The sequence below is a fragment of the Schistocerca americana genome, chromosome 9 (genome assembly GCF_021461395.2).
Source record: "Schistocerca americana isolate TAMUIC-IGC-003095 chromosome 9, iqSchAmer2.1, whole genome shotgun sequence".
NCBI classification, from domain to species: Eukaryota; Metazoa; Arthropoda; class Insecta; order Orthoptera; family Acrididae; genus Schistocerca; species Schistocerca americana.
This window is the reverse complement of record NC_060127.1, coordinates 83,655,156-83,680,441: the sequence shown is the minus strand read 5'-3', so window position 1 is coordinate 83,680,441 and position 25,286 is coordinate 83,655,156. Positions and strand designations below refer to the sequence as shown.

At 45.6% G+C, this 25,286-nt stretch overlaps 2 protein-coding genes across 2 annotated transcripts in view; one reads left to right on the top strand and one right to left on the bottom strand.

Moving 5' to 3' along the window:
* LOC124550682 (amyloid-beta-like protein) overlaps window positions 1-2,400 on the bottom strand; it is a 592,369-nt gene extending 589,969 nt beyond the window's left edge. Inside the window, exon 1 of the mRNA XM_047125407.1 lies at window positions 2,134-2,400. Within this exon, the coding sequence (XP_046981363.1) occupies window positions 2,134-2,193 (60 nt within the window). The 5' untranslated portion in view covers window positions 2,194-2,400. The remainder of the gene's footprint in view (window positions 1-2,133) is intronic.
* Window positions 2,285-25,286, top strand: part of LOC124550681 (angiomotin-like) — a 77,035-nt gene continuing 54,033 nt past the window's right edge. Inside the window, exon 1 of the mRNA XM_047125406.1 lies at window positions 2,285-2,574. Coding sequence (XP_046981362.1) covers window positions 2,285-2,574 — 290 coding nt within the window. The remainder of the gene's footprint in view (window positions 2,575-25,286) is intronic.

Below are 25,286 nucleotides of genomic sequence, written 5' to 3'. Positions count from 1 at the left end.
CGTGGACTTAAAGAAAGTACACGTCCGTAACAGGGGCGGTCGTTCATTGACAGAATACACAGTTGCAGCATTACACCACCTTCAGAATAAATGTTGCATTTGTATTTAATTATCTCGCCGTCCTCATGATGCCCTTCCTTATCGACAAAATAATTATATCAGAGCCATTTCATCTCCAATACATCGAGGAAAAATATTATGTGGCGTTGACTTATGTCTACATACAAACTCCGCAAGTCACCATAGAGTGCATGGTGGAGGGTATGTTCCATACGCAGTCTGCCTTATAGGTGAGCCACACTTACCTAGACTTATCCCAATAAACTGAGCGCGACCATTCACCTTCCCTACAACCGAACTAACATGATCGTTGCGTCTCATGTCACTTTGCAATAATTACTCCCTAGACATTTAATGGACGTGACTGAGTCAAACAGCACACCACTAGTACTGCATTTGTACATTACAATATTCTTTTTCCTACTCATCGGCATCAGATTACATTTTCGTATAGCTAGCAGTACTAGCAAATCATGAGGAGCCGCCCTGCCATTTTGCCTTGAGCGATTTCAGGAAACCGGGCAAAATCTGCGTGGTCGGAGGACAAGCTGAAGTGACGTGTGGGTGTGATTTTAAATAGAATGGCCACATATAACGAATAGTAGGAAAATCAGATGCCAAACTGAGATATTACGGAAATGCAGCCACTAAAGAAGTGATTTACAAGACACCCGTTCGACCGATTCTTTAGTGCTGTTCATCTATCTGGGATCCTTACCAGGTGGAAGTGGAGAAGAGATAGAGATCTACGAAGAGTGCCGTGTTTCGTCAACCGTAGCGGTCGCGCGGTTCCGGACTGAAGCGCGAAGAACCACTCGGTCACAGCGACCCTCAAAAGTCCACTACACATGCAGACAAAGTAGATACCATAAGGGCTTCGAGCACTTCAAATGGCTCTGAGCACTAAGGGACTTAACATCTGAGGTTATCAGTCCCCTAGAACTTAGATCTACTTAAACCTAACCAACTGAAGGACATTACACACATCCATGCTCGAGGCAGGATGCGAACCTGCGACCGTAGCGGTCGCGCAGTTCCAGACTGAAGCGCCTAGAACCGCTCGGCTACACACGTCGGCCATCAAACTCAATTGAGAAACGTTACAAGAGAGAGACGTTGTGCATCGCGGAGAGGTTTATTGTTGAAATTTCGACAGAGCACTTTCTGGGAAGAGTCGTGCTACGTATTAATTCCTCCCACACAGCCGCGCGGGGTTCGCCGTTTGTCTGGGGCGCTGCAGTCATAGACTGTGCGGCTGGTCCCGGCGAATGTTCGAGCCCTCCCTCGGGCATGGGTGTGTGTGTGTGTGTGTGTTTGTCCTTAGGATAATTTGGGCTAAGTAGTGAGTAAGCTTAGGGACTGATGACCTTAGCAGTTAAGTCCCATAAGATTTCACACACATATCCTCCCACATACATCTCGCCTAATGATCACGACGGGAAAATTCGAGAAATTAGAGCTAATACAGAGGCTTACCGACAAGCATTCTTCCCACGCGCCATTCTCGAGCGGGACAGGGTATTAGGGATCAGTTAATAGTGCCAGAACTACCCTCAGCCACACATGATTAGATGACTTGCGGAGTGTGATGTAACACTAATTCATGTTACGGTACGACGCAACCAGGAAGCCTGTATACTTTCGTAGATGCGGCTGAGGGATTCTACGCCCATAGATGATGCATATACTGGGACAGGCAGTAGGTGGTTCCTGCGCAGAACGAGGTGAAATCGATAGCTCGCAGGGGACAGGGCGCTATGCTGCAGACCGGCTCTCAATCGATAGCTGGGAAAAACCACACTTGCTTTCCCCACACCGTCGTCGAGTCCCGACCGCCGAACGCTAGAGCGACGGGCTATCGTATCGATTGAGCCTCGTCTGGAACTGTGGTGGCCGGCACGTAGCAAAAGGGGGCGAGGTGAACGGGTGGGAGTAAAGCACGAAGTGGGGAGTTGGAGGAGGCAGATGACTGTCAGGGGCGTCGGTTTTGAAATCTCCCTCTCTCCCGCAAGTTGTGCTGCTACGGTGCCGGTTGGTGACTTTCTCGCGGGAGGGTTGGCGGCGCCGGCTTACCTGTGTGCAGACGAACAGCAGCGCGGCGCTGAGCAGCGCGAGAGCCGACGGCCTCCACATCTCGGTGGGGAACGGCGTCGGCGGGGAAGGAAGCGAAGTCGAGAACAGCGTTCGGAGGCACTCGCGGAGGAAAGACGCGAACGGAGAGGTAATGACCGCGCGCGGGAGCTCTCACCGGCGCTGGGCTCAGCAAGAGAATGAGAGAGGCGGGAGAAGCGACTGTCGAGCAGCTCCCGCTGTCCTTGTCGCTGCTGGCGCTAGCGGACAACTGACGGCCGTGCCCGCAGCGCGCCCCGTGAGCTGCGCCGGCAACTGTCAGGCGCGCGCCGCCATTGGCCGGAGCCGCGCGTGCGCAGTGCGCTGCGGTCCCGCTGCGTGCGAAATCGACTGGGCCGCGCTGGCGCTGGCTTTGACGCTGCGGCTGCGCGATCGCTTTGCCAAGTGTCACAGCGGAAAGGCCCATGCGGCGACACTGACGTCCCTAGATAGTCTGCTACTAATATCTTACTTTGGCACTTTACTTCTCCTCGACAAGAAAATCATTATTTACATTCATGGGTTGTGTTCGTGCAGGCCTATATCACTAACATCGATTTGTAGTAGGGTTTTAGAACATATACTGTTTGTTGTTGTTGTGGTCTTCAGTCCAGAGACTGGTCTGATGCAGCTCGCCACGCTACTCTATCCTATGCAAGCTTCTTCATCTCCGAGTACTTACTGCAACCTACATCCTTCTGAATCTGCTTAGTGTATTCATCTCTTGGTCTCCCTCTACGATTTTTACCCTCCACGCTGCCCTCCAATGCTAAATTTGTGATCCCTTGATGCCTCAGAATATGTCCTACCAACCGGTCCCTTCTTCTTTTCAAGTTGTGCCACAAACTGCTCTTCTCCCCAATTCTATTCAGATGGTTCAAATGGCTCTGAGCACTATGGGACTTAACATCTATGGTCATCAGTCCCCTAGAACTTAGAACTACTTAAACCTAACTAACCTAAGGACACAACACCCAGCCATCACGAGGCAGAGAAAATCCCTGACCCCGCCGGGAATCGAACCCGGGAACCCGGGCGTGGGAAGCGAGAACGCTACCGCACGACCACGAGATGCGGGCCCCAATTCTATTCAATACCTCCTCATTAGTTATGTGATCTATCCATCTAATCTTCAGCATTCTTCTGTAGCACCACATTTCGACAGCTTCTATTCTCTTCTTGTCCAAACTATTTATCGTCCACGTTTCACTTCCATACATGGCTACACTCCATACAAAACTTTCAGAAACGACTTCCCGACACTCGATGTTAACAAATTTCTCTTCTTCAGAAACGCTTTCCTTGCCATTGCCAGTCTACATTTTATGTCCTCTCTACTTCGGCCATCATCAGTTATTTTGCTCCCCAAATGGCAAAACTCCTGTACTACTTTAAGTGTCTCATTTCCTAATCGACTACATTCCATTATCTTCGTTTTGCTTTTGTTAATATTCATCTTATATCCTGCTTTCAACACCCTGTCCATTCCGTTCAACTGCTCTTCCAAATCCTTTGCTGTCTCTGACAGAATTAAAATGTCATCCGCGAACCTCAAAGTTTTTATTTCTTCTCCATGGATCTTAATGCCTACTCCGAACTTTTCTTTCGTTCCCTTTACTGCTTGCTCAAAATAAAGATTGAACAACATCTGGGAGAGGCTACAACTCTGTCTCACTCCCTTCCCAACCACTGCTTCCCTTTCATGCCCCTCGACTCTTATAACTGCCATCTGTTTTCTGTACAAATTGTAAATAGCCTTTCGCTCCCTGTATTTTACCCCTGTCACCATTAGAATTTGAAAGAGAGTATTCCAGTCAACATTGTCAAAAGCTTTCTCTAAGTCTACAAATGCTAGAAACGTAGGTTTGCCATTTCTTAATCTTTCTTCTAAGTTATACTGTTTTCGAACATTATGAGGTACCTCGAAGAAAACGATTTATTGACATATAGTCAGCACGGATTCAGAAAATATGGTTCTTGTGAAACACAACTAGCTCTTTATACTCATGAAGTATCGACAGTAGATGTCAAATTGATTCCATATTTTTAGATTTCCAGAAGGCTTTCTACACCGTTCCTCACAAGCGTCTTCTAATCAAACTGGGTGCCTACGTAGTATCGCCTCAGTTGTGCGACTGGTTTTGTGATTTCCTGTCAGAAAGGTCACAGTTCGTAGTAATAGACGGAACAGAAGTAATATCCGGCGTTTCCCAAGGAAGTATTATTGGCCCTCTATTGTTCCTGATCTATATTAACGACATTGGAGACAACCTGAGCAGCCGTCTCAGATTGTTTGCAGATGATGCTGTCATTTACCGTCTTGTAAAGTCATCGGATGACCAAAACGAATTGCAAAATGATTTAGATAAGATATCGGTATGGTGCGAAAAGTGACAATTGACCCTGAATAGGGAGAAGTGGGAAGTTATTCACGTGAATACTAAAAGAAATCAGCTAAATTTCGATTACGCGATAAGTCACACAAATCTGAGGGCTGTAAATTCAACTAAATACTTAGGGTTCACAATTACAAATAACCAAAACTGGAACGATCACATAGATAATAATGTGTGTAGAGCACACCAAAGACTGCGGTTCATTGGCAGAACACTTAGAAGATGCAACAGGTGTACGAAAGAGACTGCTTACACTACGCTTGTCCGCCCTATTCTGGAGTGCTGCTGTGGGGTGTGGGATCCGCATCAGGTGGGACTGACGGATGACATCGAAAAAGTACAAAGAAGGGCAACTCGTTTTGTGTTATCGCGAAATGGGGGAGATAGTGCCACAGACATGATACGTGAATTGGAGTGGCAATCATTGAAACAAAGGCGTTTTTCGTTGCGACGCGATCTTCTCATGAAATTTCAATCACCAGTTTTCTCCTTCAGTTGCGAAAACATTCTGTTGGCACCCACCTACATAGGGAGAAATGATCATCACGATGAAATAAGAGAAATCTTTGCTCGCACGGAAAAATTTAGGAGCTCGTTTTTCCCGCGTGCCGTTCGAGAGTGGAACGGTAGAGAGACAGCATGAAGGTAGTTCATTGAACCCTCTGCCAGGCACTTTATTGTGAATAGCAGAGTAATCACGTAGATGTAGATGTAGATCTGTGCAGGCTCCATTCTTTCCTTACCCCTTTGGGAATACAGTGAGGCGACAAATGTCATGGGATACCTGCTAATATCGCGGCGCTAGACTTCCTTCTGCCAGACGTAGGGCCGCAACTCGACGTGTCATGAACTCAACAAGTCGTTGGAAGTCCCCTGCAGAAATTCTGACCCATGTCTTTCTATAGCCGTCCACAATTGCGAAGTGATGCCAGTGCAAGATTTAATGTACGAACTGACCTCTCGATTGTGTCCCACAAATGTTCGGTCGTGAGACGCCCGCTAAACCCGCAGGGCAGAACAGGTGATCTGGATTGTGGAAAGGACCAAATAAGGTGTCGGTCAGGTTCACTCGAAATTGTAATTTATTGTTATTTAATTACACCTTTAAACCAAAATGGCAAATCGCCGAACATTTAGAACTAACAAGGGGAGGCCGCCAATTGTGAAATTCAGATTCGATTCGTACTGCGCATAATAAAAGCTCATGGCCAGAGGTGTAATGTGGCAGAGCACCAAGATGCACTTCTCAGCCGTTGTCGAGAAAATCGACAGTTAAAAGAAACCGTTGCGGTGAAATACTCTCTACGATTTATAATTTCCTACAGCGTCGTGGCGCAGCGGTACGCTCTCGGGTTCGTAATTCGAACGTCGCTGGATCGAATCTCGCGCCATGCAAGCTTTATTTTTTAGTATTTGTGTTTTGTAACTTTTATATATATATATCGTGGGGTCTCTAATTCGAACGTTTGACTTACACTATACGTATTCGTTTCGGAATATCGTTTCTACGTCTTCCGTTAACTACACGTGTAAACATTATGAAGATAATTAATAACATTCGTGAAATACAACTTTGTTTGCGGAAAACATAATCATGTTCGAAGTCGCCAGTTTTTCCACGACAAACGACTTTCAACAACTTATTACATGCATAATTGTTGCAACCGATTGCCGGAATTTTATATATATATATATATATATATATATATATATATATATATATATATATATATATATATGTGAATTACAAAAAACAAATACTAAAAAAAAAGTTGCATGGCGCGAGATTCGATCCGGCGACCTTCGGATTACGAACCCGAGAACTTACCGCTGCGCTACGACGCTGTAGGAAATTATAAATCGTAGAGAGTATTTCACCGCAACGGTTTCTTTTAACTGTCGATTTTCTCGACAACGACTGAGAAGTGCATCTTTGTGCTTTGCCACATTACACCTCTGGCCATGAGCTTTTATTATGCGCAGTATGAATCGAATCTGAATTTCACAATTGGCGGCCTCCCCTTGTAAGAGTTTCAAAAAGGGCAAGTATTTCACGGCTGAGGGCCTCGAAGCAAGACATCTTAAAAGTCAACAAAATAAAAATGCAGTTAAAATAGCAATTAAAATATTTGAAATATACAGGGTGTTACAAAAAGCTACGGCCAAACTATCGGAAACATTCCTCACACACAAATAAAGAAAAGGTGTTATGTGGACATGTGTCCGGAAACGCTTAATTTCCATGTTAGTGCTCATTTTAGTTTCGTCAGTATGTACTGTACTTCCTCGATTCACCGCCATGATTTCATACGGGATACTCTACCTGTGCTGCTAGAACGTGTGCCTTTACAAGTACGACACAACATGTGGTTCATGCACGATGGAGCTCCTGCACATTTCAGTCGAAGTGTTCGTACGCTTCTCAACAACAGATTCGGTGACCGATGGATTAGTAGAGGCGGACCAATTCCATGGCCTCCACGCTCTCCTGACCTCACACCTCTTGACTTTCATTTATGGGGGCATTTGAAAGCTCTTGTCTACGCAACCCCGGTACCAAATGTAGAGACTCTTCGTGCTCGTATTGTGGACGGCTGTGACACAATACGCCATTCTCCAGGGCTGCATCAGCGCATCAGGTATTCCATGCGACGGAGGGTGGATGCATGTGTCCTCGCTAACGGAGGACATTTTGAACATTTCCTGTATTTGAAGTCACGCTGGTACGTTCTGTTGCTGTGTGTTTCCATTCCATGATTAATGTGATTTGAAGAGAAGTAATAAAATGAGCTCTAACATGGAAAGTAAGCGTTTCCGGACACATGTCCACAGAACATATTTTCTTTCTTTGTGTGTGAGGAATGTTTCCTGCAGGTTTGACTGTATCATTTTGTAACACCCTGTACATGATATCACAGCTAGGCTGGAAAGCCTCAAAGCAAAGTAGATAGAATAAACGTATGCAAGGTGCAATATAAGCGGCTGAAGGCCAAAATTAAATTTGATAATTTTAAAATACATTACCATAATCTTTTAAGGCAGAAGGCCGCAATGTTTTTGCTTAAAGTGTAATTTCAAGAATAAGGTTTTAAGCGGCTTAAGTCCAACAATTGATTTTACAAAATTAAAAAATACGTTAAGCTGAGTAAAAACAAGAATTTTTAAAGCATTGGCTATAATAGATTATAACAGACAATTAAACAACGGTGAGAAGGATAGTAAAGAAAGCGGCACTCAGAAGCCTCCAGGGAGGTCGGTCTGCCGTCGTTCACTTACGTGAGACACGTAGTGAGCCCAACTACACTTGATCTGTCGGAACCCAACCAGGGGACAGCCACGGACCGATCGACACAACGACTTGCTTGCCACCAGTCAGTGCATGAGAACTCAAACACAGAAGGTTACGAACGTGATTATCCACAATTAAATATGTATTAGCTGTGAAAACTACACACCATGTTGGACAGCGACAACAGGTGAGGAAAGGACGCTGCCTGAAGTTACGTTAATGGCCAGGGTAGGTAACTGGAACACTAAATGCCACAAGGCAAAAAAATGTTCAAATGTGTGTGAAATCTTATGGGACTTAACTGCTAAGGTCATCAGTCCCTAAGCTTACACACTACTTAACCTAAATTATCCTAAGGACAGACACACACACCCATGCCCGAGGGAGGACTCAAACCTTCGCCGGGACCAGCCGCACAGACCATGACTGCAGCGCCTCAGACCGCTCGGCTAATCCCGCCACAAGGCAGAAAATTCCGCTGGTGCATTCGAATAGTAGTCATCCAATGTAGTTAATTGTACCGCATGGCGGGTACATTTCAGCAATAGAAACACTCGGTGTGTCTCACAGGAAAACCTCCCCAACATCGAGCCACCGAAACTAACCGCCGGCTGGTGTGGCCGTGCGGTTAAAGGCGCTTCAGTCTGGAACCGCGTGACCCGCTACGGTCGCAGGTTCGAATCCTGCCTCGGGCATGGATGTGTGTGATGTCCTTAGGTTAGTTAGGTTTAATTAGTTCTAAGTTCTAGGCGACTGATGACCTCAGAAGTTGAGTCGCATAGAGCTCAGAGCCATTTGAACCATTTGAACCAAACTAACCACCACAACATGAATGGACGTGGCTTGGGTAGTTGAAACCACTACTTGACTTTGACGTCCAGGGTCGGTGAGCCACGAAGCTCGTAGCGATCGGACAGCTCCACACACGCTCCGACACTGCGCAGGGGCTGCCAGCGGCCCCAGCCGACTGCACCGCGCGTAGATAACTTCCCTGATCCGCAGCAACCGACCGACTGCTCTCAGAATGCCGACAACATCTAAAATAGTCGTCAGTGGAAATAACGCCAACTACATACACAACCTGATAAACACTGCACGAAGACATGAACGATACCCAACAGTAACTAGGCACGCACGAAGACAAATCGTGCGTCGATGCGCGCACACACACACACACACACACACACACACACACACACAGCCGACTCATGAACGATCGGCGAGCCAAAACGCGTCGTCCGGTGGGACGACCGACCAACGATCCACCAAGACCGTGGCCCGGTTCAAGCGATGCTTGGCGGCAATGGTCGGGCGAGCCATGTCGACGCAGACCTCACTGCTGCTCCAACCCGACTGCACTAGTGTCGCATTGCAACTCCCCGATTGGCAGGTCCGGACTGCGCTCCAGACGCGTTCCAACTGACTGGCAGGTCCGGAGTCGCAACCGTAACTCCCTTACGACAGACAACGACCGGGAAGTAATAGCAGTCGAGCAAAGATACTACGAGAGGGGATATATCGATACGCGCTGCTAGCGCCGGTAACAGTCAGGAAAAGCAGCAACTCAGTGACAGTAGTAATTGAAATTAAAAATGGTTCAAATGGCTCTGAGCACTACGGGACTTAACATGTGAGGTCGTAAGTCCCCTAGAACGTAGAACTACTTAAACCTAAGTAACCTAAGGACATGACACACATTCATGCCCGAGTCAGGATTCGAACCTGCTACCGTAGCGGTCGCACAGTTCCGGATTGAAGCGCCTAGAACCACTCGGGTACAGCGGCCGGCTCAATTTAAATTAACGTAGTGAGGTGGAAGTACGTTAAAAACAGGGTGTAAAATACAATGGCGGAAACACGAGCCACGCACGGCTCAGATGGGATTTATGTATGGCGAACTGTGTGGCCAAACCATTCGCTCGAACTGTCGACGATTTTCTTCAGACCAATAGCCAACAATTGTGGCCTGGTAACATGACGCATTGTCATCAATAAAAACTCCATCGTTGTTTGGGAACATGAAGTCCATCAGTGGCTGAAGGAGGTCTTCAAGTATCCGAACAGTATCCATTTCCAGTCAATGATCGGTCCAATTGGACCAGAGATCCCAATGCATTCCGTGTAGGCCTAAACACGGTCTACACACACCATAACAGAGCCACCACCAGATTGCACAGTACCTTGTTGACAACTTGGATCCACGGCTGTGTGGGGTTTGAGCCACAGTCTAGCCTCACCATCAGCTCTGAAATCGGGACTCATATGACCAGGCCACAGTTTACCAATCATCTAAAGTAGTAGGGTCCAAACGATGTGGTCAGGAGCCCAGGGGAGGCGCTGCAGTCGATGTCTTGCTGTCAGCAAACACACTCGCGTCGGTCGTCTGTTGTCACAGCCCATTGTCACCAAATTTTGCCGCACCGTCCCAGCGGATGCGTTCGTCGTACATCGATTTATGCCGTTATGTCATGCAGTGTTGCTTACAGTTAGCACTGACAAATCCAAGGAAACGCAGCTGCTCTCAGTCGTTAAGTGAAGATCGTCGGTCACTGTGTTGTCCGTAATGAAAGGCAGTGCCTGAAATGTGGTATTCCCGGCACTCTCTTGATACTGTCGTTCTCGGAATATTTAATTCCCTATTTCCGAAATGGAAAGTTCCCTGGGCCTACTTCCAACTACCGTTCCGCGCTCAGAGTCTGCTAATTGCCGTCGTGCGACCATAATCACGTCGCAAACATTTCCACTTGAATCGTCTGAGTACAAATGACAGCTCCACCAATGCAGTGCCCCTTTATATCTGGGGTACGCTATACTACCGGAATCTGTGTATATACACATCGCTATCCCACGAGTTCTGTAACCTCAGTGTGTATTGCAAGTCATTTTTAGAACATTAGGCCTGTTGTATTCTGTTTACATGTTCCTCTCATTTGTTCTTATACGTGGCAACTTTTTTTCTGTTACTGCAAATGATTTAAGCTCATTTCCAATATCTTCTTTTCTTACCCTACATTACTGGCCATTAAAATTGCTACACCACGAAGATGTCGTGCTAAAGACGCGAAATTTAACCGACAGGAAGAAGATGCCGTGCTATGCAAATGATTAGCTTTTCATGGTATTCACACACGGTTGGCGACGGTGACGACACCTACAACGTGCTGACATGAGGAAAGTTTCCAACCGATTTCTCGTACACAAACAGCAGTTGACCGGCGTTGCCTGGTGAAACATTGTTGTGTAAGGAGGAGAAATGCGTACCATCACGTTTCCAATTTTGATAAAGGTCGGATTGTAGCCTATCGTGATTACGGTTTATCGTATCGCGACATTGCTGATCGCGTTGGTCGAGATCCAATGACTGCTAGCAGAACATGGAATCGGTGGGTTCAGGGGGGTAATACGAAACGCCGTGCTGGATCCCAACGGCCTCGTATCACTAGCAGTCGAGATGACAGGCATCTTATCCGCATGGCTGTAACGGATCGTGCAGCCGCGTCTCGATCCCTGAGTCAACAGATGGAGACGTTAGCAAGACAACAACCATCTGCACGAACAGTTCGACGACGTTTGCAGCAGCATGGAGTATCAGCTCGGAGACCCTGGCTGCGGTTACCCTGGACTCTGCATCACAGACAGGAGCGCCTGCGATGGTGTACTCAACGACGAACCTGGATGCAAGAATGGGAAAACGTCATTTTTTTCGGATGAAGTCAGGTTCTGTTTACAGCATCATGATGGTCGCATGCGTATTTGGCGACATCGCGGTGAACGCACATTGGAAGCGTGTATTCGTCATCGCCATACTGGCGTATCACCTGCCGTGAAGTTATGGGGCGCCATTGGTTACACGTCTCCGTCACCTCTTGCTCGCCTTGACGGCACTTTGAACAGTGTACGTTACATTTCAGATGTGTTACGACCCGTGGCCTTACCCTTCATTCGATCCCTGCGAAACCCTACATTTCAGCAGGATAATGCACGACCGCATGTTGCAGGTCCTGTACGGGCCTTTCTGGATACAGAAAATGTTCGACTGCTGCTCTGTCCAGCACATTCTCCAAATCTATCACCAGTTGTAAACGTCTGGTCAATGATGGCCGAGCAATTCTCTCGTCACAATACGCCAGTCACTACTCTTGATGAACTGTGGTATCGTGTTGAAGCTGCATGGGCAGCTGTACCTGTACACTCCATCCAAACTCTGTTTGACTCAATGCCCAGGCGTATCAAGGCCGTTATTACGGCCAGAGGTGGTTGTTCTGGGTACTGATTTCTCAGGATCTATGCACCCAAAATGGGTGAAAATCTAATAACATGTCAGTTCTAGTGTAATATATTTGTCCAATGAATACCCGTTTCATCATCTGAATTTCTTCTTGGTGTAGCAATTTTAATGGCCAGTAGTGTATCTTTTAGTTTATATCCTTTAACTGATATGGTGAATTTAATTGCTGACGTCACTACTCATTTTATGTCTTTCTTATTTGCTGTCCAAGCCTTTGTTTAATGCTCTTCCTACTGCATATCAACGATAAGATTTGTTCATGAAATTGCTATCATCGGTGAAAGCGAAGAAGAATTACAGGACCTGTTGAATGGAACGAACAGTCTAATGAGTATTGAATATGGACTGAGAGTAAATTGAAGAAAAGTAAAGTAATGATAAGTAGCAGAAACGATAACAGCAAGATAGGTATTCTCCTACCTGGGCAGCAAAATAACTCATGATGAGAGAAGCAAGGTCAATATAAAAAGCGGACCAGGTCTGGCAGTAAGGGCATTCTTGGCCAAGTCTGACAGTATCAAACATAGGCCCGGATTTGAGGTATAAATTTCTGAAAATCTGCTTTTGGAGCGCAGCATTGTAGGGTAGTGAAAAATGAACTGTGGGGAAACCGGAACGGGAGAGAATCGGAGCATTTGAGATGTAGTGCTACAGAAGAATGTTGAAAATTAGCCGGACTGACAAGGTAAGTAATGAGGGTGTTATCCACAGAATCACCGAGGAAAGGAATATATGGTAAAAACTGCGAAGAAGATTGTACAAGATGTCAGGACATGTGTTAAGACATCAGGGATTGGCTCATGGCCGGCCGGTGTGGCCGAGCGGTTCCAGGCGCTTCAGTCTGGAACCGCACGACGGCTACGGTCGCAGGTTCGAATCCTGCCTCGGGCATGGATGTGTGTGATGTCCTTAGGTTAGTTACGTTTAAGTAGTTCTAAGTTCTAGGAGACTGATGACCTCAGAAGTTAAGCCCATAGCGCTCAGAGCCATTTGAACCATTGACTCATGGTAGTAGAGGAAGCTGTAGATGGCAAAACCTGCAGAGGAAGACAGAGATTGGAATACATCCAGCAATCAATTGAGGACGTAGGGTGCAAGCGCTGCTCTGAGATGAAAAGTTTGGCAAAGGAGAGGAAGTTATGGTGGGCCACATCAAACCAGTCAGAAGACTGATAAAAAAAAAAAAAGAAACTCACAGATACACTGGAAAGTTGCAATTTTATTCTTTATATATTTATCAGGATCAAAAGAAATGTTGGAGCTGTAGTGGTTAAAGTGACTTACTTGACCATTTTTTCTATCACTAATTGAGACCACACCTGTTGTCTTTCGCGGAGTACTATTACTTTTGTCTTTTCCGTAGGTATTATTAAATTATAGTTTTCACCAATTTGGTATAATTTAAAACTGTCTGTTCGTAATTATTCTCCTGAAGTGGCCGCTATCGACTGGTCGTCAGCACGCATTAATGTATGTACATAGTGGGACTTATCTATTTTTATTCCCTTTTTTTCCTGATTCCGCTTCTTAATGATATCATTTATATGTGAGCTGAATAAAATGGGGAAAGACTGAAACTTTCAACTCTTTGCTTAGTTAGAATGCCAGACTTATTTATTTTGTTCCCAATGTATGTTACAAATTTAGTTTCATTGTATAAGCTATTTACGGCCGACGTCGAGCCTCATGGAATACCATTTTCATGTGATACTGTCCAGACTTTTGTCCTCTACAATCTGCCTAACTCCCTGACACCATCGACGAGAAAATAACAGTTAAAATGTAGGAAAAATTTGTAAGTTGGCTAAAACTTCGCACCTCACAAGCACTGATCCACATACTTTGCCGTGAACTACATCTGCAATTAGGTATCATTTGATAGGTTATACATCATGTTGTTGTTGTTGTGGTCTTCAGTCCTGAGACTGGTTTGATGCAGCTCTCCATGCTACTCTATCCTGTGCAAGCTTCTTCATCTCCCAGTACCTACTGCAACCTACATCCTTCTGAATCTGCTTAGTGTATTCATCTCTTGGTCTCCCCCTACGATTTTGACCCTCCATGCTGCCCTCCAATACTAAATTGGTGATCCCTTGATGCCTCAGGACATGTCCTACCAACCGATCCCTTCTTCTGGTCAAGTTGTGCCACAAACTTCTCTTCTCCCCAATCCTATTCAATACTTCCTCATTAGTTATGTGATCTACCCATCTAATCTTCAGCATTCTTCTGTAGCACCACATTTCGAAAGCTTCTATTCTCTTCTTGTCCAAACTATTTATCGTCCATGTTTCACTTCCATACATGGCTACACTCCATACAAATACTTTCAGAAATGACTTCCTGACACTTAAATCAATACTGGATGTTAACAAATTTCTCTTCTTCAGAAACGCTTTCCTTGCCATTGCCAGCCTACATTTTATATCCTCTCTACTTCGACCATCATCAGTTATTTTGCTCCCCAAATAGCAAAACTCCTTTACTACTTTAAGTGCCTCATTTCCTAATCTAATTCCTTCAGCATCACTTGACTTAATTAGACTACATTCCATTATCCTTGTTTTGCTTTTGTTGATGTTCATCTTACATCCTCCTTTCAAGACACTGTCCATTCCATTCAACTGCTCTTCCAAGTCCTTTGCTGTCTCTGACAGAATTACAATGTCATCGGCGAACCTCAAAGTTTTTATTTCTTCTCCATGAATTTTAATACCTACTCCGAATTTTTCTTTTGTTTCCTTTACTGCTTGCTCAATATACAGATTGAACAACATCGGGGAGAGGCTAGAACCCTGTCTTACTCCCTTCCCAAACACTGCTTCCCTTTCATGTCCCTCGACTCTTATTGATTATTTAAAGGAGACTGACATTGTCACGTACGCCTTGTAAATAATTGTTAACGCTTATTGGATGAAAGGTGACGGAGTGTCTTTATTATAAAAACGGCGTAATGAATGAATGATTACATATACTAGTAGAGGTTGGAACGACAGTAGAGGTGAAGCGTCAGGCAGAACTCAAACTCTGGGTGGAAGGCCCGCACAGGTGTTGGTCCCGCTTAGAAACGGGAAGTAGCTAGACGGACGTCGTGGCACCTGAGCTCTGGAGCACAATAGGATGACTGTAGTAGGGGCCGGAAGGATAACCGGATAATACTTCCGAACGCTGAAAATCTTGGATACAGCTGAGAGGAACGAAGAAGCGGCACGTCGGAAACCACGCAGGCTGGGCTATTACCCTAGTATTTTTACTCAGAAGCGTACCATTGTACGTGTATAGGTTTTTCCTCTCAAACTTTCCACGCTGGAGAACAAAAGACTAAAATATGGTTGGTCGGCGTTCAGAAGAATCTGCAGAGAGGGAAAATAATCCGTGGTTCCGGGAATATGATTCGGTTTCGGAATTGCGAGGGTGGGGAGCCGAGGCTTTCTGGGAGGCCAACAGTGGAGAGACGAGGGCTTACGTTGTGAGCGCTCGCGTGTGACGATCGCTCGATTTCAGCTTTGTTGGTACAGTCAGGCTTGCTGTCTTTGCTCTCAGGAGAGTTTAGAGTTAGAACAGTTAGGCACTGTACAGATGCGAACATATACGATTCTGGATTTCACCTCCGGGTTGGAAGTCGTCGTTGAGTACGCAGCGTTCAGTAATTGAGAACACTTCCTCTGCCTATACTTACGTTGAGACGTTGTCTGAACCCCGTTCTTGTAGCTGGGAGTTCGCATTTCTCGTCTGTAGAACACAGAGAGGAGAAGACAGTATCAGAGTATATCAGTCAGAGGATCGCCTTCTGCCGTCCTAGTGTTCGGAAGATTTTCTTGTGTGGCTGGAGTTCTTCCATCGTTGCAGTCGTGTACGAGAACCAGCACGCCGATGCACCAGACGCAGTACATACGGTGAATTTGCAAATTGCTTCGGCTTATTAGAGCTATAAAGCTAAACAGCGGTGATCACGTTAGTTTATTTCCACTGAAGTTCCACACCACCGTAGATCGTCTTTGAAAGTAGTGTCTTCTAGTGTTTGGTATGTAGACGATATCAGTCATTTCGCATAAGTGATACTAATCCGCACAGTCATAATAAGGGGAAGAGTTGGGCAATTGATTAATAATTGTAGTTAGGAAATTTAGACAATTGTACATAAAGGGTTGATTTTAATCTATAATAAACGTATATTGAACAACATTGTTTATCATTTAGTAGTATTAGTTGCCTTCATCATTCACTTATGTTTGGATTGTAAATTACATCCAAAAAGGAGCATTAAGAGATCCTAAGATCTGCTTCAGGGAGTATTCAGACAGGGCCAAATCATCATTTTAGCGTTTATTGTGTTCCGTTGCGCACATTCATTTTACACCCGTTTGGAGTAGCATCATGGAAACTGTGTACTATTAATGATTATAACAGTTTTTACACTTGAATAAATAATTCGCCAAGGAACGTCAACCGCCAACACCGTGTTTTATCACTTATTACTTTCAGCAAAGAGCAACAGGAGATAAAATTATTCAGAATTTGGTGTTGAAAACACTACGCAAGAATTATTAACAACAGCATCAGAATATGCACTGATCAGCCAAAACATTATGACTACTCGCTTAGCAGCTTGTTTGTCCATCGTTGCAACGAAATCCATCACTGATTCTGCATATAATGGACCCGACAGTTTGGCTCTGAGCACTATGGGACTTAACATCTGAGGTCATCAGTCCCCTACAACTTAGAACTACTTAAACCTAACTAACCTAAGGACATCACACACATCCATGCCCGAGGCAGGATTCGAACCTGCGACCGTAGCGGTCGCGCGGTTCCAGACTGAAGCGCCTAGAACCGCTCGGCCACAACGGCCGGCGGTGAGCATTGGTCATAATGTTTTGGCTTAGCAGTATATTCCTATCCCAAAGAAAGCAGGTGTTGACAGATGTGAAAATTACCGAACAATCAGTTTAATAAGCCACAGCTGCAAAATACTGACGCGAATTCTTTACAGACGAATGGAAAAACTAGTAGAAGCCGACCTTGGAGAAGATCAGTTTGGATTCCGTAGAAATATTGGAACACGTGAGGCAATACTGACCTTACGACTTATCTTAGAAGAAAGATTAAGGAAAGGCAAACCTACGTTTCTAGCATTTGTAGACTTAGAGAAAGCTTTTGACAATGTTGACTGGAAAACTCTCTTTCAAATTTTAAAGTTGGCAGGGGTAAAATACAGGGAGCGAAAGGCTATTCACAGTTTGTACAGGAACCACATGGCAGTTATAAGAGTCGAGGGACATGAAAGGGAAGCAGTGGTTGGGAAGGGAGTGAGACAGGGTTGTAGCCTATCCCCGATTTTATTCAATCTGTATACTGAGCAAGAAGTAAAGGAAACAAAAGAAAAATTCGGAGTAGGAATTAAAATCCAGGACTTGGAAGAGCAGTTGAACGGAATGGACAGTGTCTTGAAAGGAGTATATAAGATGTACAACAAGAAAAGCAAAACGAATATAATGGAATGTAGTCGAGTTAACACGGGTGATGCTGAGGGAATTAGATTAGGAAATGAGACACTTAAAGTAGTAAAGGAGTTTTACTATTTGGGGAGCAAAATAACTGATGATGGTCGAAGTAGAGAGGATATAAAATGTAGACTGGCAATGGCAAGGAAACCGTTTCTGAAGAAGAGAAATTTGTTAACATCGAGTATAGATTTAAGTGTCAGGAAGTCTTTTCTGAAAGTATTTGTATGGAGTGTAGCCATGTATGGAAGTGAAACATGGACGATAAATAGTTTGGACAAGAAGAGAATAGAAGCTTTCGAAATGTGGTGCTACAGAAGAATGCTGTAGATGGGTAGATCACATAACTAATGAGGAAGTATTGAATAGAATTGGGGAGAAGAGTAGTTTGTGGCACAACTTGACTAGAAGAAGGGATCGGTTGGTAGGACATGTCTGAGGCATCAAGGGATCACCAATTTAGTACTGGAGGCAGCGTGGAGGGTAAAAATCATAAAGGTAGACCAAGAGATGAATACACTAAGCAGATTCAGAAGGATGTAGGCTGCAGTAGGTACTGGGAGATAAAGAAGCTTGCACAGGATAGAGTAGCATGGAGAGCCGCATCAAACCAGTCTCAGGACTGAAGACCACAACAACAACAGTATATTGTCCAGTATTCAGGGGATGAGTGTTGTGGGGCGGATGCAGGAATCCCTTACCGTCATTCACAGCAACGGCCTAGTGGAGGTGGTTTGGCATTGCCTTCCTCCAACCAGCTGTGAAGTGTCAAATGTGTATCTGTGTCGTTTGGACGACTATGAAGGGTGCTTGCACAGTGCTGTGCTTTGTTTGAGGTATTATAAATGACGGGAAGGTGAAACATCGTGCCAGCACATAGCGTCCTCCTCTCAAATAACACTAAAGTGTCTGCCGAGCTTAACGTCCTCACACAACGGACGGATCAACCCTCAACGATGTCGCATACCCTCATGCCATGAGGCACTGGATAGAGGCTTGGAATTTAATCCAAGACATTGACACAGACACTGGTGATCAGTAGCTTTAGGCCAGCGCACTTCCCTTTGCCAGTGAAGCATTAGCAGTGGGCAGTGAAAAGTTCATCCATCACCAGGATTCGAACCGAGAGCAGAAATTGGGCACTACACGGCAGACTATGAAAATGCTTTCGATGGAGGAGAAAAAAGCTTTCTGACATTATGGACCAACGATGCTGTCCGAGACGTTTAATACAAGCAATAAAGAGCTTGTATCAGTACAGAGAAATTGTAGCTACGGGGCAAAAAAGAGGATTGGGCCAATAAAGATCAACAGAGCAGTGCAGAATACAGAGCGTAGCCATACTGTGTTCAACATGTACACCATGACAAATATTGAGTTACATGAAATAGAATCGTCATAACGAAATAAATCTCGGGTGAACAGCCTGGTATGAGTGTGTAGGCCACAATATTTCGGCAATCGACCACGTTGTCATCATCAGATGCGCAGATGTACTGACCGGCGGTGGGCCGGCGCCGGTCTATATAGGACAATCCCCCTCCTGCTCCTCCCTCAGTACATCACCGTATGTCAGTATATCAGCGCATCTGATGATGGCAACGTGGTCGACTGCTGAAATATTCTGTCCTATGCACATTCATACCTGGCTGTTCATCCGAGGTTTATTTCGTCATAAAATACGCATGTAGAAATTGAAGAATCAGAAAGTCGTCATAACTTCTAAACGGTTTCCCTTAGAAGGATAAAATTGCACAATTGGCCCCCAAGGCGTGATGGAAATTAGTATGGGCATGAATGGTTCGATTTGGACTCGAAGCCCACTGTCCTTTGGATGGGATCGTGAATAAGAAAAATTGGCGTATTTCGGGAATTGAGAATCCGCATTTCCCGATCGAGAAATCCCTTCACCCCCAATGGGTGACTGTGTAGGGTGCAATGTTCAGTCACGGAATAATTAGTGCGATGTTCCTTGATGGCACGGTGACTACCAAAAGGTACGTGAAAAAAAATGGCTCTGAGCACTATGGGACTTAACATCTGAGGTCATCAGTCCCCTAGAACTCAGAACTACTTAAACCTAACCAACCTAAGGACATCACACACATACATGTCCGAGGCAGGATTCGAATCTGCGACCGTAGCGGTCCCGCGGTTCCGGACTGCAACGCCTAGAACCGCACGGCCACCGCGGCCGGTGGGTACGTAAAGGTTTCGAAAGGTGATTTCATCCCCATTATCTAAAGTGACCCTGATTTCAACAAGACGTGATTCTTGCAAGATGGAGCTCGTCTCCATCGAAGCATGAGAGTGTTTGATGTCCTGGAGGAGCACTCTGGGGACCGCATTCTGGCTCTGCGGTAAACAGAGGTCACTGGCATGGGCCTCGATTGGTCGCCATGCCATGAACACATGCAACTCCTTTCTGTGGGACTATATTGAAGACAAGCTGTACAGCAATGATCCCCAGACCATCACTGAGCTGTAAACAGTCATTCAGGAGGTCGCCGATAGCATCGATGTTCCGACACTTCAGTGTGTCATGCAGAATTTCGCTATTCGTTTGCGTCATATCATTGCCAAAGATAGCAGACATATCGAACATTTCATAACCTAAATCCGATTATCTGTATTGACACTCACATGTTGAATAAAGTGTGTGGATCCCGTAGTTTGTAGCAAATTTACGTTTTTTTAATATAGTTCAGTAACTGCCAAAGCAGAGTTACTAAACACAGCCTTCCGAAATGCCTTAACAAAAGAAGACGAAGTAAATATTCAACAATTCGAATCAAGAACAGTGGCTAGCGTGAGTAACGTACAAGTAAATATCCTCCGAGTATTGAAGCAAGGCTTCAGGTCCAGACTGTATACCAATTACGTTCCTTTCATTGTATGCTAATACATCAGCTCCATACTTGACAATCGCATACAACCGTTCGTTCGCCGAAAGATCCGTACACAAAGACTGGAAAGTTGCACAGGTAACACCAATATTAAAGAAGGGTAGGAGTAATCCACTTAATTACAGGCCCATGTCGTTAACGTCGATATGCAGCAGGATTCTGGAACATATATTAGGGCATTATGAATTTCCTCCAAGAAAACTGTCTATTGACACGCAGTCAAAACGGGTTTAGCAAACATCGTCCTTGTGAAACACAGCTAGCTCTTTATTCGCATGAAGAGTTGCGTGGTATTGACAAGGAATTTCAGATCGATTCCGTATTTATGGATTTCCGGAAGGCTTTTGACACTGTGCCACACAAGTGGCTTATAGTGAAATCGCGTGCTCATGGAATATCGTCTGATTTATGTGACTGGATATGCGATTTCCTGTCAGAGAGGTCACAGTTCGTAGTAACTGACGGAAAGTCATCGACTAAAACAGAAGTGATTTCTGGCGTTCCCCAAGGGAGTGTTATAGGCCCTTTGCTGCTCCTTACCTATATGAACGATTTGGTAGAGAATCTGAGCAGCCGTCTTAGGTTGTTTGCAGATGACGCTGTCGTTTATCGACTAGTAAGTGTCATCAGAAAATAAAAAAAATTGCAAAGCGATTTAGAAAAGATACCTGAATGGTGCGAAAATTGGCAGTTGACCCTAAATACCGAAAAGTGTGAGGCCATCCATATGACTCCTAAAAGCAATTCGTTATACTTCGGTTACATGATAAATTAATCAGAATTAAAGGCCGTAAATTCAACTAAATAACTAAGAATTACAATCACGAACAACTTAAATTGGAAAGAACACATAGAAAATGTTGTGGGGAAGGCTAACCAAAGACTGCGTTTTATTGGCAGGACACTTAGAAAATGTAACAGACCTACTAAGGATACTGCCTACACTACGCTTGTCCGTCCTCTTTTAGAATACTGTTGTGCGGTGTGGGATCCTTACCAGATAGCACTAACGGAGTACATCGAAAAAGTTCAAAGAAGGGTAGCACGTTTTGTATTACCGCGAAATATGAGAGAGAGTGTCACTGAAATGATACAGGATTTGGGCTGGACATCATTGAAAGAAAGGCGTTTTTCGTTGCGACGGAATCTTCTCACGAAATTCCACTCACCAACTTTCTCCTTCGAATGCGAAAATATTTTGTTGACACCGAACTACATAGGGAGAAACGATCACCACGATAAAATAAGGTAAATCAGAGCTTGTTCTTTCCACGCGCTACACGAAATTGGAGTAATAGGGAATTGTGAAGGTGGTTCGATGATGGCGAAGGTTTAGCCACCGTCCGGTGAAATGTAACTGTATTTGGTTATTTGCAATTGAAGTGCACCAGCGGAATTTTCTGCCTTGTGGCCACTAACGTTCTGGTTACCTGCCCTGGCCGTTGATGCAAATTCAGGCAGTGTCCTTTCCTCAACGTGCTGTCGCTGTCCAGCACGGTGTGTAGTTAGACAGCTTAACGTATGCTCGGTTGTGGGCGTCCATGCCTTTTACGTTTGCGTTGACCTCCTGTTTGTGTGCCGGTCGAGTGGAGCGCATGTTATCTTGTCGAGGGTCCGTTGTCTGTTTGTTGGTTGGGTTGTCGTCGGATCGAGAATGGTTGGGCCGACTGCCTGTCTCAGTGAAAGTTAGTATTTCAAGTGCTGCCCGAACCCTGAAACTTCTGAGCGCCTGTTAGCTGCACTGCATTTTCTTGTTTTCTGTTGTGTATTTGTATGGCTCATAGCCGATGGTTTTGAATTAAAGTTGAATTGTTTTTAGTGGTGTTTTAAGTCACGGGCCTTCAGCTGCTTTAAAATTAAAGTTCCTTGCTTTTCAAGTGCTAGATTGTTTGGGCCTTCAGCCTGATTAAAATATTGTAAAAAGTTAAAGCCTTGGGCCTTCTGCCTACTAAACATTATTTTAGTTGTATTTTAAGTCATGGGCCTTCAGTCATCTTTAAATTAACGATATTTGTCTTTCGAACATCAGACTGTTTGGAACCTTCAGCCTAATTGAAGATAAGGCCTTCTGCCTTGTGTTTTTTATTTTACCTTAAGTCTTAAATCATCGGTCTTCAGCCGTCTTTAAATTAAGGTTGTTGCTTTTCAAGTGTTAGATTTTTGGGCCTTCATCCAAATTATAGAATTACTAAAGATGAGGCCTTCTGCCTTCTAAATATTCTTTTGGCGTCTGAATTTTGATTTAATGGCTTTGTTTAAATTATAGTGGTTGTGCCCTTAAGGCCTAAGACAGTGTGGCGTATTCAGCCGATAACTAAGTTAAAGAATTTGTACTGTGTTTTTTTTTGGGGGGGGGGGGGGGGGTTTAAGGGCGCTCAACTACTGAGGTCATTAGCGCCCAGTCACAATTGTTAGAGCACATAGAATCTAGTAAAACTCAAGGGGAGGGGGGGGGGGGACACCAGATGCAGATAAAATAAGTAAAAGAGTTAGATGTCTTTGGACAAGCCAGTCAAAGTTATAAAACGAAGAACACGAGCAGCTGCTCGAGCGTCATCAGCTAAAATATCCGGTAAAGTAGATGGCAGGGACAGGACAACACGAGATTGACTAAAGCGGGGACACGACAATAAAACATGGCGCACTGTTAATGCTTGACCAAAAGGGCACTGCGGGGCTGGGTCACCGGAGAGCAGGTAGCGGTGGCTAAACCGGCAATGCCCAATCCGCAACCTGGTCAGAAGGACCTCTTCTCGCCGAGATGGTCGGGAGGAGGTTGTCCAAGCAGTTGGGAACGGTTTTACTGCCCGGAGCTTGTTTCCTTGAAGGGATGACCAAGTATCCCACCACAACGACACAAGCCTCTTACAAACAACCCCACTAACGTCAGATGACGGGACACAATGGGAGGCTGGCCGAGGCAGGAGGACTGCAGCCTTGGCTGCAGCATCAGCAGCCTCATTCCCAGGCACTCCTACATGTCCGGGAACCCACAGAAAGCTGACAGGAGAGCCATCATCAGCGAAAGAATGGAGGGACTGCTGGATCCGTTGCACCAAGGGATGGACCGGATAGGGAGCTCCAAGGCTCTGAAGAGCACTGAGTGAATCAGAGCAGAGTACATACGACGAATGGCGGTGGCGGCGGGCATACTGAGCGGCCTGATGGAGAGCAAAAAGCTCGGCCGTAAAGCTGGAACATTGGTCGAGGAGCCGGTATTTGATGGTGACGGCCCCGACGACAAAGGCACAGCCGACACCATTGTCAGTTTTGGAGCCATCGGTGTAAATAAAGGTGTGATTGGCAAGTCGAGCACGAAGTTCGACAAACCGTGAGCAATACACTGCAGCCGAAGTACCCTCCTTCGGGAGCGAGCTGAGGTCGAGATAAATATGAACCGGAGCCTGGAGCCAAGGTGGTGTCGGGCTCTCACCCTCTCTGAAGGTGGTAGGGAGGGTACAATTCAATTGTCGAAGCAGGCGACGGAAGCGGACTCCAGGGGGCAGCAGGGCAGACACATACAACCCGTACTGACGGTCGACAGAATCGGCGAAGAAGGACTGATAAGAGGGGTGGTCGGGCATTGACAACAGCCGGCAGGCATACCAACACAGCAGTACGTCGCGCCGGTAGGTCAATGGTAATTCGGCAGCTTCAGCATAATGACTCTCGACGGGACTAGTGTAGAAGGCTCCGGTCGCAAGACGTAACCCCCGATGGTGGATGGAGTTGAGCCGGCGTAAGAGAGATGGCCGAACAGACGAGTAGACGAAGCTCCCATAATCCAGCTTCGATCGGACTATGGACCGATACAAGCGAAACAGGACAGTGCGATCCGCTCCCCAAGATGAACCACTAAGAACTCTGGGGACATTAAGGGAACGTGTACAACGGGCCGCCAAATAAGAGACGTGCGGAGACCAACAAAGTTTCCTGTCCAATGTGAGCCCTAGAAACTTAGTTGTTTCCACGAATGGGAGAACAACGGGACCGAGATGTAAGGATGGCGGAAGGAATGCTTTATATCGCCAAACGTTGATACAAACCGTCTTCTCTTCAGAGAATCGGAAGCCATTTGCCACGCTCCATGAGTATAGGCTGTCTAGACAACGCTGAAGGCAGCGCTCCAGGAGGCATGTTCTCTGGGCACTGCAGTAGATCGCGAAGTCATCGACAAAGAGAGAACCTGAGACATTAGGTGGAATGCAATCCATAATTGGATTGATCGCGATGGCAAAAAGGGCTACGCACAAGACGGAGCCCTGAGTCACTCCGTTCTCCTGGAGGAAGACGTCGGACAATACGGAACCCACACGTACCCTAAACTTTCGATCTGTTAAAAAGGAATCAATAAAAAGGGGCAGGCGACCGCGTAGGCCCCACCTGTGCATAGTGCGAAGGATACCTCCTCTCCAACAGGTATCATAAGCCTTCTCCAAATCGAAGAACACGGCTACCGTTTGGCGCCTTCGCAAAAAGTTGTTCATGATGAATGTCGGCAAGGTCACAAGGTGGTCAACAGCGGAGCGGCGGCGACGAAAGCCGCATTGGACATTGATAAGTAGCCGTCGAGATTCAAGAATCCAGACTAACCGAGCATTAACCATGCGCTCCATCACCTTACAGACACAGATTGTAAAAGAAATGGGGGGTAACTAGAAGGAAGGTGTCTATCCTTCCCGGGTTTGGGTATAGGAACAACGACAGCGTCACGCCAACGCATGGGGACCT